Source organism: Triticum aestivum, chromosome 3A (genome assembly GCF_018294505.1).
Source record: "Triticum aestivum cultivar Chinese Spring chromosome 3A, IWGSC CS RefSeq v2.1, whole genome shotgun sequence".
NCBI classification, from domain to species: Eukaryota; Viridiplantae; Streptophyta; class Magnoliopsida; order Poales; family Poaceae; genus Triticum; species Triticum aestivum.
In genome coordinates, this window is record NC_057800.1 from 690,912,184 (window position 1) to 690,926,832 (window position 14,649).

Genomic DNA, 14,649 nt, shown 5'->3' on the forward strand with positions numbered 1-14,649 from the left:
CCTTTAGTCCCGGTTCTTGCGTTCGCCGGTCATCGATCCGCCGCGTCGCCACGTCATCGATCCGCGTCGTTCGCCGGTCCCGTGGGGTGGCATTTCTATGCCGACGGCTAGGCCGTCGGCATAGGCCTGGCCCATGGTTTTTGCCACATCATTGATCCCCGCCCTACGCCACGTCATAGATTTCTAATAATATTTTTATATTTTTTGTATTTTCTCTTATTATTTTTTATTTTTTTCCAATACTAATTTCATTAACTTAAATGTACAGAAAACATATATCAATTGCCCCCCACACGGGCCTTCTTCCGTCATGTCACGGAGAGGTTAGACGGGACGGGCCGGGTACCTGTGGGGGGTAGCAATGCCGCCAGGTGTTGCGGTGGGCCCTCCTACGGTTGTGGAAACGTGGTGGCAGGCGCAGGCACGCGGCTCCGGGGTGTGCCCCCTCCCCCCTCACGGGCGTCGATGCCGCCGTGCCCCGGAGGGGGGAAACGGCCACGTCGGGCCGACGCAGAGGGAATCTTGGGGTGGGTTGTGCCGGGACTGTGTTGGGGGGTGTAGCTATGGCTGGGCTATGACAACAAGGTGAAAAGGTCCACCGGTCAAACTACGTCCAGCGAAAGTCAAAGGGATAGACCCGGCGGTCGTCTTTGTCAGGGTTAGACGGGACGGGGTACCTGGGGGGTAGCAATGCCGCCAGGTGTTGCGGTGGCCCTCCTACGGTTATATAAGCATGGTGGCAGGCGTAGGCACCCGGCACACGGCTTGTATGAGGTCCCGGTGCGACGCTCCGGTGGCATTGCTACCCCCCTAGGGCCCCCGTCCCGCCTAACCCTGTAGTGTTTGACCACGGGATCTACCCCTTTGACTTTGCATGGACGGGCTTTGAGCAGTAGACATATCCACCTGGTTGTGTAAGGTCAGCCCATAGGCCCACGGCAACATCTGGCCCGGATGTTGCTCCAAAGTGTTCCTATGGGCTGACCTAACACAACCGGGTGGGGAGGTCCACTGGTCAAAGCCCGCCCGTGCAAAGTCAAAGGGCTAGATCCCGTGGTCAAACGCTACAGGGTTAGGCGGGACGGGGGCACTGGGGGGTAGCAATGCCACCGGAGCGTCGCACCGGGCCCTCATACATGCGGGGTGGTGTGGTGGCATGTCTGAAGAGGCGGGACGCGTCTCCGGTGCGTGGCCCCCCCTCACGGACGGCGATGACACGGTAGTAGACGTTCTGCGGTAACGATGCGGCTTCAATATTACTAAATACTCGGAGCGCGATAAAATCATGAGTTTTTTTGCACGACGTGGGCACATGTGCTATAGAAACGATGTCAAAAAAATGATGGAAATGTCAAAAAAATAAAAGAAAATAAGTTTCCCGTGTGATATGTGGTCTAGTTGTTGGAAAAATTTACAAATATGAATTTCGACTTTATTTGCAAAATCTCTCTCGAATTTAGTAAAATGGGCATAACTTTTGCATACGAACTCGGATTAAAAAGTTTTTTATATGAAAAATCATCTACTCAAAAATTTACATCCGAATTGAACCGCGGGAACCCCGTTCAACATCTTTAAAAAAACCCAAAAACCTAACAGAACGAAAGATATGGGGCTTTTAAGATTTAGAGGAAAAATAAAAAAAAAAATTCAAACTCACCATTTGCTAGGTGCGTCACTAGTAACAGAAAAAAATTGGTTTAAAAAAATTGGAACTTTTTTTAAAATATGATATGTAATATGACCGGGAAGTTTGAAATATTTTTTCGAAATTTCAGCACACTAATGAACATGAACAAAGTCCTAGACATCAAAAAGGTTTAATAGGATTGATATGATAGATATATCAACAACTACCTGTGAAGTGAGTTGATGCTGGGGTTGGATAGAACTGCGAAGTTAAGCGTGCTCGGGCTGGAGTAGTGTGAGGATGGATGACCTTCCGGGAAGTTTGACCACAGAGTATGATTTGACTTGAGATTAAGCATATTGTGCGCCATTACTAAGCCAGATAGTAATGGCGCAACAGATAGGCATAGTAATGGCGCACTATAGGTGCGCCATTAGAATTAATTACTAATGGCGTGATGCTAGTGGCGCACCTGTAGTGCGCCATTAGTAGCTAAAACAGGTGCGCCACTAGCAGGCCTTTTCCTAGTAGTGACTCCTCGAATGGGTCTACTACCGGTCACTTATGCCATTGAGCAGTCCGAGCGCAAGGCGGCGGAGGAGGCTCGGCTCGCGAAGCTAAAGCGGAAGCAGGACAGGGAGGTTCGGTGGCTAAAGGGCTCGTCATCCTCTCCGACTCCGATGACGACGACTCGAACGATCCGCCACCAGCCGCCGACGCCTACAGCTGCGCTAGCAATCGGAAGGGCCAAGGGCCGGCGAGGAAGTGGTGAATCTCTGCCATCTCCGTCTCCAGCTTCTAGTTTTTAGTAACTTAGTTTAAATTTGTCTGTCGTTTATGTGAACTTTGGCGATTTTTTGGACATCATTCGGTAATCTTTTGATGATCGGAATATGCATTGCATGTCCGATTCTATGTTTGTGTGATGATATACGTTCCTTTTATCTATGTTGCATGCTAGTATAGATATAAGGGACATGATATGAGATACACGGATGTGAACGATAGGATTTGAGAGTTGCTTGGTCAGTGTTCGCGAACGCGCCCGGGCGTGTCCACGAGTGTTTTAGGGGCCGGATTTATAAAGTCCGTCTGTAGATGCTCTAAATAGGCCACACCACAGGCTTAGCGAACCATCCTTCCATTGAGCAGCGAGTTAACTAGCTAGCCAACTTCAGATGATACACTTTCTAGTGATACAAATATTAGGATGTATTACTTAAATTATATTGATTATAAATTGCCAATCCAGGGATGTGCACAGACCTGATAAACCGAAAAGGAGGTAGTACTTTCTTCCAGATCGGTTTATAAGTTGGATATGGTCTTCAGGAGATCTATTTTATTTGAAAAACATGTATTGTATTCTATAAAAGTATATCCTTACAATCATTGTCAAATGTAGTTTCTAATCATATAATTTTTATGGTATATTATACCCCTTCCGTCCCATATTTAAATGTTGCTCAAACAGATGTATCTAGCATGTAGTGAGTGCATGTTTTATTAATCAAATGAATGAGCAAGAACTCATGTACAATTTATAAACCCAACCGAGGGAGTATTTTTGTTTTCCATTGCCACTCGCGTCTGCATATTGAGAGCACATTTTAACCCATGAAAAGTAGTCTTATTTCTTATAACAGGGACAGATAAAACTAAGCAGCTGATAGAGTTTACATGTTGTCTAAAGTGCAAGTGCCAACCCTTCTCCCATGTCAATTTCTTCCAACCACATAGCAACAACTTTGCTTTAACACGTAGGAGTAACATTTTAATGTTCGAAATCACTACTTAATGTTTAATTGTACGACGTGAGGTTTATAGGCGGCCCTATTGTCAAGTCCGGATTATTTAGCATCTTGATGTTTCTACCTCCCATTCACTCTCCAGCATTGGATCAAATAAAAACAAATTTAGCTATAAGTTTTCATGAAATTCAAATGGAGTTCGAAGTGAGGCTTGGCAAGACCTAACCACCACATGAGATTTCCTCCCTTCTCGCAAAACCTAACGGAAGCAACACCCCATCTCCTCTTCCTCCACCTTGTCTTCATTGAAGGACTCCATCGGGCCAAGCCCATGTGGACGGCGGCGGCCCGGGGGTGGGGTGCATGCTCACGGTGGAGGGGCACTCGTGGGTATGAGGCATAGGTGATTTCGACGTTATTACGCGGGCTAGGGAAGGATCGTTGATGGTTGTACCGGACCATTGGAGCTCGGTGGAAGGCCTATGACGGTGTCAGAGATGGCCAGAGGTATGATCGCGGTCATGTCCCATTCAGATCCGCACAACCAACGGTGGTGGTGCTGAGGCATGTGTTGCACCGTCGGTGGTGATCCTTGTGATGGCAGACTATGGTTGGGTGTCGAATGGCCTCCTCCACTGCTTGGATAGCGCCCTCCATTTGGCCGAAGCCATCTGCCTACGGTATTTCTACTCTAGACTTGACTGTGGTGGCACCGACCGGCCACTCAAGATGTGAATGTTCTTCGTGAGGGCATTTTTTTCCAGATCCGGTGGTTGTTGTCTGCCGCTCATACTGGCAAGGTTGTGGGATGCAGCCGGAAGACTCCTTAGTGAAATTTTCGTGGCTCTCACTCTTCCTAGTTTGCCTTTAGTGGTGAGATGCATCCATGGACGATGGCGACGTTGAGGGTATGATCGTGCAACGACGACGATGAGATTTCCAGCATAGCGCGTGTACTTTTGGGATCACGGAAAGTGGTGGTGACAACACAAGATTGACTCTAATTTGGTGGTGCTTCTCGACTACCCAGTCTCGAGCTCCAGGGAGAAAATCCTGGGTTGCTCCCGAGAAAGTTATACCTGGCAATACCGATGGCTTTCTGTCATTACATTGTTGAAGGCATTGCTTAGACTTGTTCGTCACAGTCAAAATCTATAATCTGATCTTTGGTAGTTGGTCCCGGTTATGGCGGCCCTTGAGCATCGTTCTCTTCCTGAAGGTGTTGTTATTGAATAACTCTTCTCGTTGCCCTGATCGTGGCAAGAGATGGTTGGTGCGGATAGTAGTTGATATAGTTTACCGATAACTGTTGTGATCAGGGGTTTTTCCTCGCTTAGTCATAATTTTGTTCTTGTAAGACTTTACTCTTTGCTTACGTGTTTTATTTGGTGTTTATTGGTGTTGGTTGTGTGTTATGTGAAGTCCACAGAGGCTGGATATGTGCTTATTGTATTTGTATCCCTTGCTTTTGAGTGAAGAAAATCCAAAGTTTGTTGAAAAAGCTTGGTATTTTCATCTCATAACGATGTCCCAGATGTAATTAATGAATGGTGTATTGCATTTAAATGGACTAAATAATTTGGGTCAATTTGTCAGATAGATGCCGGGTGCCCCGGGCCTTGCATACGAATCATGTAATTATCTGAAATCTCCAGGTACAGACAATGATCGCGAAAAATAGTGTGGCTTCTTAGCCATCTTTTTAACCCATTGGATTTAGGCCACGGCGGTCAACATGGCAATTGGGACTTGCAACCCGCTAACTCGTCGGATAAAGACCCTATTAGAGTAAGATGGCGAGGGTTTGGAAAAAAAAATACCTATTAGAATAAGGATTTAGGAAAAATAAGTAATCAGCTGAAGCGAAGTCTATCAGAAATTCTTGTTGGTCCCGTTGAATTTTTAACTAATGACTTTTACTTCCTACCATTCAGTTACAACCATCGCATTGACCTTTTTCTTTTCCTTTTGAGAAACCATTTTTGACGTATTCGCCCCTATTTTGTGAGCATGTCAATGATCCAGTTGTATCGTCGAGTCGATCGAGAAATCCAGGAGTGCTTTCAACATGTTTCTTTTCTTTTGCACATACCTTATCTTCAAACGATGTTGCCCTTTACAATGCACTAGATCATTGATGGCGCGCGTTGCCGCACCCGTCTATTTTCAACTACAATGGTAGGAAATTTCACTAATATATGATGGCATTGAATATTGATGTTAAATACGAAATAAGTTGCTTAAACTTGCACAAAATTCAACTTTTCAAGAATTGAAATGCTGAGTTATCTAAGAATTCTTGTAGAGTATTATCACTCTGTAATTCCTTGGAGTCCATAAAATTATAAGGGTGTACCTCAAAAGCAGAGCTTTGGTGCATCATATCCTGCTTCGTTGACTGAACATAGCTATAGAAGAAGTCAAGTGTCTATATGCATATTTGATTCCAGCCAGCTGTAAACGGGATGCGGTTACATCACAATATAATACATAACAGGAGTCATCTGGAACTTGAAATGAGATGCCTTCCCTCTGCTCGCCTTCAAGTAGCAAAAGATTAAACTGCAAATAGGAACGGGAAAACATCCATAGGATATCTTGTTGTATTGAAATGAAATGAAAATAAGAACCTTGGTATATCAGCATCATGCACCTGCAATATCACAACTAAAAATTAACACACACATACACATGGATGGCCATCTTCTCTGTCCAAGGTGAAGATTTTCTTAGCAGAACAACAACACATGTTTTACCTTCATTTTGATAGCATTAACAGTAGCAAATTTAATAAAGTACTCGTATAAGGCACTCAGAAGAATCTCAAGTACTAGATGTATTATGAGCAAGGCTAAAATAATGAAAAATTGTAGAGGGATCGATGCATTATCACAACTAAAACTTAGCACACACATACACATGGATGGCCATCATCTTTGGCTAAGGTGAAGGTTTTCTAAGCAGAACAACAACACATGTTTCATCTTCATTTTGATGGCATCAACAGTAGAAAGTTTAATAAAGTACTCGTATAAGGCACTTAGAAGAATCTCAAGTAGATGTATTATGAGCAAGGCTAAAATAATGAATCATTGTAGAACACATATTGAATAAGGGATCAATGCACTATTTATTTTTCAAATTCAGTCTTATGCATGCATTAGAAATTAAAAATTGGTATCAACAACTAAAAGGATAATTTATAACTTTTGCAGCACTTAGAACACCTTAATAATGAAAATATAGGAGGTAAATTTTAAGTTGAAAGCGAGATCACAACCCAAAATAGGTGATGGTGTAATCAACATATTAGAAAATGTGGAAAATCGTTAGCATGTCAGTTTTACCACATAATATGATTCTTTTGTCCACCAATTAACCATTGCTAGCGGCATTTTTTCATTTAATCAATAAAACAGTTAAGAATATGTATCATCTGACAAACACTACAGTATATACAGATGCATGTTAATGGTAATAACGACCAGTAACCTCCTCACATCGCTTTGCAACCCTCCGGAGAGCAAATTATCAAATATTTGCAATGCAACATGTAAATGTACGTTGCAGATACAAACAAAGATTGAACCTATAGAAGGCCGATGTGAAGTCCTCGCCGGTTCCACCAATAGAGGGAACGGGCACGCCATGGCTGGGAAAGTCCTGTAAAAGAGAGGATCAACCTAAGGTCAGGCACGCCATGGCGTTTATGCCTGTTCCAGCTCCACTCGTCTTCCCATCCTCCGGTCCTCGTCCTCTCACCATCAGTGGTTTGGTGAAGCCTGTTCCAGCTCGAACCTACTTCCTCGGTTCCTAAATATAAATTTTTGGAGACATTTCACTATGGACCACATACGGAGTAAAATGAATGAACTACACTCTAAAATGCATCTATATACATTTGTATGTGGTTCATAGTAAAATTTCTACAAAGACTTATATTTAGGAACAGAGGGAGTAGTAGTCAAGTGACTACATAGTAAATCGATAGCCAAATACCCGAGGTATATTACTACCCACTATTAAACAAACAATCTCTAAAAATTTCAGATAAAAACAATAACTGAAAATTGACTACTCAGTCCCACCCGTAATTTGCTTTGGGCGACAATTGATTGGCCATATATAGTACGTAAAACCGAGGAAAGGAAGACCTGATTAACTTCCCTGATGACCTGATCGTATTGCATCAGGCGATCACCAAATCCCTTGACAGTTACTACCTCTGCCTTTCCATGCATCTTTCCGCTGGTGAAGCCTCTCCATGACGGTGGTCCGCAGAGAGCCGCCACAACCTCCATCCGTCCTTCGTCCGCGATCTTAGCCACGAGGCGCGGCCACCTCCGGCTAGCCGTGGGCACCGATCTCCATTATCGCCCACCGGCTGAATGGACCGGCCCCCAAGTGCAGGATCCTCTCCATCGACTCTGGCCCGCATCCCGTGCTGGATACCCTCGATCGACTCTGGCACCTACGTGGATGAATATGCGCAGCAGAAGATCGCCGACAGCAGGGCGCAACGCGGAGGAAGGACGGCGGCGCATCGAGGAGGGAGTAACGCCGCCGCATCGCGAGGAGGAAGGACGGCGACGAGGAGGAACTGTTCGTTCGGGGGCCTGGGCAACCTGGGCTGTTAGCGTGGGAGTGGGAACAAGTGGGCCGGCCCAATTACGGACAGAAAGAGGAGGTCGCTCCGCGGAGCAGCGGCCCGCGAGACGACGCGAGACGCGCGCAGGCGAGGAATGACGCCCGAATTTGATCTGGATCGTAGGTTCGAGGATCCGACGGCCGCGAGACAGTCAAATCGTTGTGGAGGCTTGTAGCTAGCCTAGTTATACTGTTTCTCAATGACCCGGCGGTCATGTCGATTGGTATGTTTCTTTTGGTTTACTTATGGATCGGAGAGACTAATTAATATTGTACCAGGTTAAAGTTCAAAATTAACCGGCAAGAATGACCGCCGGGTCATGCATTACAAAGGGCAACATCATATTCAAATCAGTAAAATACTACGCCTTGCGTGCAGCGTCAAACTTCCTCCGCCGTGGAGCATCTGTTACCCAATGAAACATCGTAAGTCAGACTCTGACTGATGCTGGGTTGCTAGAGGTTGGTCAACAGAGTCTTTGCTACTACTACTGTGGTTTGAAGAAATCAATTTATTTTGGTTTACTCATAAGGAGCGATACCTTTTATGGTACATCAGCTAAATTTGGGCCTTATTTTTGTGGTTTAATGACCCAGATGAGTCGTTAGGGGTATTTTAGGTAGCTCTCAATTAATCAATCCCACAGGCAGTTCTGTTAGTCATGAGCGTTCAGTTTGGCCATCCCGTCGCCATCAGCAGCTATCCTGCACGCGGGTAGCGTTTGCAGCCGGCGGCTGGCCAGTGGCGAAGCCATTCATGGGCTGTGTAGTCAAATGACTACACAGCTTTTTGGCAAAAACAACATATAATAAGTATATATCATACAGAAAAAATCATAAATACATACATATGACTACACAAGTTTGAATTGACCACACATGATGAATTCCTGGCACCGCCACTGCGGCTGGCCATGGCCAGCCTGCCGCAGGCCTGCCTTGCGCGGTTCGCCGCATGTAGTCCACCTTGTGCCGGCCCCACGCGTCCTATACTAGCCGGCCATTGGTAGCTCCCTCCGCACTTTCTTGCCCAAGCAATCTCCATTGCCAACAGACGGCGCACTGCCGGATAGCGCTTGAGAAAAAAATCTGAGAGATCATTTTTTTAATCATTGAATCAATTTAATACTACATGTTATGTTGGGTAGTATAATGTACCATAAAAAAACACTATTAATTTGCACTTTGCGTAACCTAAGTCTTGCGGCTAACAGCTACGTGCCTACCGTGCCGGTGCCCGTTCGTGGACGGATAACTAGGTTACCTACAAATAGTACTCCCTTCCGCTCTAAAAGATATTCCTATAAATTTGTCCCGAGTCAAATGACACAACTTCGATCAGAGTTAGATCACTAATATAGTGATCTAAACGATTTTCTATTTTTTCAGAGAGGAAGTATAATATTAGGTTATATCATTAAATACAGAAATAACTCAGAAATCAAAAAATTTCATACAATATGTATTTGGTATTGTAGCTATTGGAAGGTTTTCCTACAAGTTTGATCAAACTTTGCACTATTTGACTTGAGGTAAAAGTTATAGCATCTTTTTGAAGATGGCGAGAGTACGTGATTTGATGTCATGAACGTCTTTTGATCCCGCGTTAACTCGGTACCCACCGCACTTTCTTACGCCGCTTGGAAGTCTCGTGGCCTAAGCTCTAGCTTAGTTACATAGCCGCTTTTGACTTGTCATTGTCTGAATTGGATTATCAAGTAATTAACCTCTCAAGGAGAAAGGTTAGGTGGTCATTTACCAGCGCAACAACTAAAGGTATTCTACGTGCCAATGATGCTAATCTGTAATCTCCCTCTCCCTTCACATCACGGTCTTTCCATGAAGCCTCGCCTCTAGCCGGCCTAGCAAGCTAATAGCCATGCAATGCAAGCTGCACGCATGTGCCACTAGGTGGCGACGTACGAATTCTACTGTGCTTGCGTACGTGGCCCATGATATCAACATGGCGGCTCATGTCGCTTGGTTTGATTAGCCTGCTCAAGTCAACGATTGCAAACGCCCGTAGGATTCCGACGCCTAGTCCCTCGGGTGTATATATAGGCCACGGTACAGGCCTAGCATACCACCCTTCCATTGAGCAGCGAGTTAAGTACCGATCGAGAGTGGCATATATAGCACTTAGTTTGCAGAGGAACACAAGCATGGAGAAGCTCTCCATTGCGGCGACCATGTTCTGCGCCTTGGTCCTTGCGGCTCTGGCGGCGGCGGCCGGCGGTGAGGCCGCCGTCGTGGAACACACCTTTGTCGTGAGTACAATATCGATCTATGTATCTAGTTCATTAATGCATCTTCTTGATCACTTCTCGGTAGGTTTACTTCCGAAGGTCGTGACGAAAGTAAACTTGCTTTGCGCATAAATCTTAGGCTGGATGTGCATCATGAAAACAAACAAACAAAACTAGTTTCAGTTTGTGTGTGGTTTTTTATGAACTGTCACCATCTTTAACCTCTTAATTAGTTGACTGTTGACCAATCAGTTACGTATTTGCTTAATGATGTTCAGGTGCACGAGATGAACCAGACGCACCTGTGCAACACCACCAAGATTTACGTGGTGAATGGGCAGCTGCCGGGCCCCACCATCGACATCACCGACGGCGACACGGTTGTTGTCCATGTCATCAACCGTCTCCCTCACGGGCTCACCATCCACTGGCACGGTGTCCGGCAGATGAGGAGTTGCTGGTCCGACGGCGCCGGCTTCGTCACCGAATGCCCCATCCCTCCTGGCGGCGACCATGTGTACCACTTCAACGTCACTGGCCAGGTCGGCACGCTATGGTGGCACGCCCACGTCACCTGCCTCCGCGCCACCGTCGCCGGCGCCTTCATCATCCGTCCCAAGGGAGGGATGTACCCGTTCCCGACGCCCGCCAAGGACGTGCCCATCATCATCGGCGAGTGGTGGCAGCTCGACCTCGTCGAGCTAGACAGGAGGATGCATGATGGTAACTTCGACGACAATCCGCTGTCGGCGACCATCAACGGCAAGCTGGGCGACCTCAGCAATTGCTCTGGCAAGCCGGAGGAGAGCTTCGTCCTCGACGTGGTGCGCGGGAAGACATACCTGTTGCGGATCGTGAACACGGCGCTCTTCTCCGAGTACTACTTCAAGGTTGCTGGGCACACGTTCACCGTGGTGGGTGCCGACGGATACTACCTGACGCCGTACAAGACGGACATGGTGACAGTTGCTCCAGGGGAGGCCATCGACGTGCTCATGGCCGCTGACGGCCTGCCCGCGCACTACCATATGGTGGCGCTCGCAAACCAGCCGCCGGAGCCTGACCCGCAGATCCCGGGGTTCGTTTCCCGCGGCCTCATCCGCTACGCCGGATCCTCCCACAACAACAACGGGCTGCAGGTGCCGACGCCGCTCATGCCCAGCCAGCACAACACCATGCCGTCCTACTACTTCCACAGCAACCTCACCGGCCTCGCCCACCCGGACCGCCACCGCGTTCCCATGCACGTCGACGAGCGGCTCTTCTTCACGCTCGGCCTCGGCTCCATCTGTCGCGACACCAACAAGACATGCCAGCGTCGCCGGAGTCCCGAGACCATCGTAGTGGCCACCATGAACAACGTGTCCTTCCGCCACCCGACGAACACATCACTCCTTGAGAGGTACTACGACAAACGGACAAGTGGCGTGTACACGGAGGACCTCCCCGACCATCCGCCGCACCCGTACAACTACACCGACCGCTCCCTCATCCCGCCGGGGCCGCTGGAGGAGGCGCTGGAGCCGACGTCCAAGGCGACCAAGCTACGGAGGTTCCGGTACAACACCTCGGTGGAGATCATCTTCCAGAGCACGGCGCTGCTGCAGAGCGACTCCAACCCCATGCACCTCCACGGCTACGACTTCTTCGTCCTCGCCACGGGGCTCGGCAACTACAATCCCAAGACGGACCCCAAGAAATTCAACTACCACAACCCACAGCTGAGGAACACGGTGCATGTGCCCAGGACCGGCTGGGCTGTTGTGCGCTTCGTCACCGACAACCCCGGGATGTGGTACCTCCATTGCCACTTTGAGTTCCACATCATCATGGGTATGGCGACGGCGTTCATCGTGGAGAACGGGCCAACGTCGGAGACCAGCCTGCCCCCGCCGCCGCCGGAATTCAAGAGGTGTGGCGCCAATGGCCTCACTCAGCCATAGAGCTAATTAATCTGGGTAAGGACGTGTGTGTAGAAGTTGGGCCCTGAACTTATATAATTATTATTAGTGCAAAATAAAAACACTGAAGATGCAGGCAAGGATTTGCATGGATCCTTCATTGTATTGCCGGATGATTCTTATTGTAAAAGTTGATATTATTTTTTAATTTATTTCTCCATTGTAATGTGTGAACTGTAAGTTGGTCCAGTAGCTAGGGTTCAGTTTTAAAGAGAGGTATACGAACTGGCTGATATCATAAACAAAATCCTGTATTTAGATGATCCCTTTTTATTCGCATCAGATTAATGGTTGGAAACCACATCAGTGTTGGTAGTAAGTGCGTCAAACCTCCCTAGATCGTTTGATCTAAATCCAATTGTCCCAAATCATACTGCAAACCAAAAGGATAACTAAATACGGCTGATGTATATATCTTTTGAATATATCATAAATTTTGACAAGTAAAATGAGAATCTTGATGCATTTTGACTCTTTTGGTTGGATCACAAAATTTGGTGGGGGTGTGGAGCAAGCAGCCACCGCACCCGCACTTTGTGGGCCGCTGATCTGCCCATGTTTCGCAAACATGGTCATGTATAGAGGGTACTTTCATCGCAACGATGCTAGACTTACGGACAACTTTCTACGAAATTGAAGCTACAGACCGATGGGGCAATGCATGATTGGAAATTAAGAAGAGGGAGGAGGCCCAAGTGAAAATTAGGGGGGAGGAAATTGGTGGAGATGGAGTCCGTAGGGTGTTTCCGTAGATTGTTTTCGTAAGTGTATCATTTGTGCTTTCCATCGCATAGCCCTCGCCAAAACTCTGTAATGGGTTCATAAATAGGAAAAGTGATATACCTCTACAAGTGGGGTTGCATTGGTCGGTACACATATTTTTATAAGGACCCAATAAGTGGCACATGTGTGGCACGGATACATGGCAACTGCGAACGTTTTTTATGGCAAGTTTAGTGACATGAGGATGTCAACTTTTGTTGTCAAGCATGGCAACTTACTTTCGGATGGTAAGTTTCAGTTTTTTATGGGTTTGTTTTTTTCTTTTTGGATGACAATTTTAGTTGTAAAAAACGTTAGGACCCGATTGCTTCGTACCACATGTATGGTACTTATCATTTGGGTTTTGTAAACAGTGGATGTGAATTTTATGTGTTGAAATAGTTTTGTTTGAAACTGAGGCAAATGATTTGCCTCATTCATTAAATAAGAAGGAGCTGGACAAAAGTTACATGAACCCAATGCCAGGGAACAAGCAAAAATACAATAATACTATTCTCCCAGCAAATTAACTGAAAATGTTTCGTGCTCGCAATGGCCCAAAGCCTTGCCTCTTTCTCGATGGCTTGTAGGAGAATAAACGGAGGGGTGGCATTGCTCCGGGACACTCATGTGTTCCTCTCATCCAAAACCATCTTACTAACAAGCATGATGAGAGTAGGCATTGCCCTTTATGGATCCTTTCGGCACAAGTCATCTCAACCGACCAATCTTTGATGGTTGGAGAGGTTGCCCACACGGAAGTATCAAAAGTCGATAAGATTGAGTCAATCTTTGTCCAAAGCCCAGAGCCTCAAAGAATATTGACACTTGACGAGTAGGTGCTCAATAGATTCATGCCCCTTTTGTAGAGCGGGCAAGGTTCGCAGTTTGGCCATCCTCTCTTGGCCAACCGTGAAGGAAATATGCCCTAGAGGCAATAGTGAAGTTATTATTTATTTCCTTATATCATGATAAATGTTTATTATTCATGCTAGAATTGTATTAACCGGAAACATAATACATGTGTGAATACATAGACAAACTTAGTGTCACTAGTATGCCTCTACTTGACTAGCTCATTAATCAAAGATGGTTATGTTTCCTAACCATGAACAAAGTGTTGTTATTTGATTAACGAGGTCACATCATTAGTTGAATGATATGATTGACATGACCCATTCCATTAGCTTAGCACCCGATCGTTTAGTATGTTGCTATTGCTTTCTTCATGACTTATACATGTTCCTATGACTATGAGATTATGCAACTCCCGTTTGCCGGAGGAACACTTTGTGTGCTACCAAACGTCACAACGCAACTGGGTGATTATAAAGGAGCTCTACAGGTGTCTCCAATGGTAGATGTTGGGTTGGCGTATTTCGAGAATAGGATTTGTCACTCCGATTGTCGAAGCGGTATCTCTGGGCCCTCTCGGTAATGCACATCACATAAGCCTTGCAAGCATTGCAACTAATGAGTTAGTTGCGGGATGATGTATTACGGAACAAGTAAAGAGACTTGCCGGTAACGAGATTGAACTAGGTATTGGATACCGACGATCGAATCTCGGGCAAGTAACATACCGATGACAAAGGGAACAACGTATGTTGTTATGCGGTCTAACCGATAAAGATCTTCGTTGAATATGTAGG

The 14,649-nt window shown here is 46.2% G+C and overlaps 1 protein-coding gene across 1 annotated transcript; it reads left to right on the forward strand.

The window, feature by feature from the left end:
- The first annotated feature begins 10,138 nt into the window (after positions 1-10,138).
- Positions 10,139-12,493, forward strand: LOC123059150 (laccase-19-like). The gene is made up of 2 exons (XM_044481788.1): positions 10,139-10,295; positions 10,553-12,493. Exons 1-2 carry the CDS (start codon positions 10,191-10,193, stop codon positions 12,215-12,217), a joined length of 1,770 nt encoding a protein of 589 aa, XP_044337723.1. The 5' UTR covers positions 10,139-10,190; the 3' UTR covers positions 12,218-12,493.
- Positions 12,494-14,649: the final 2,156 nt, after the last annotated feature.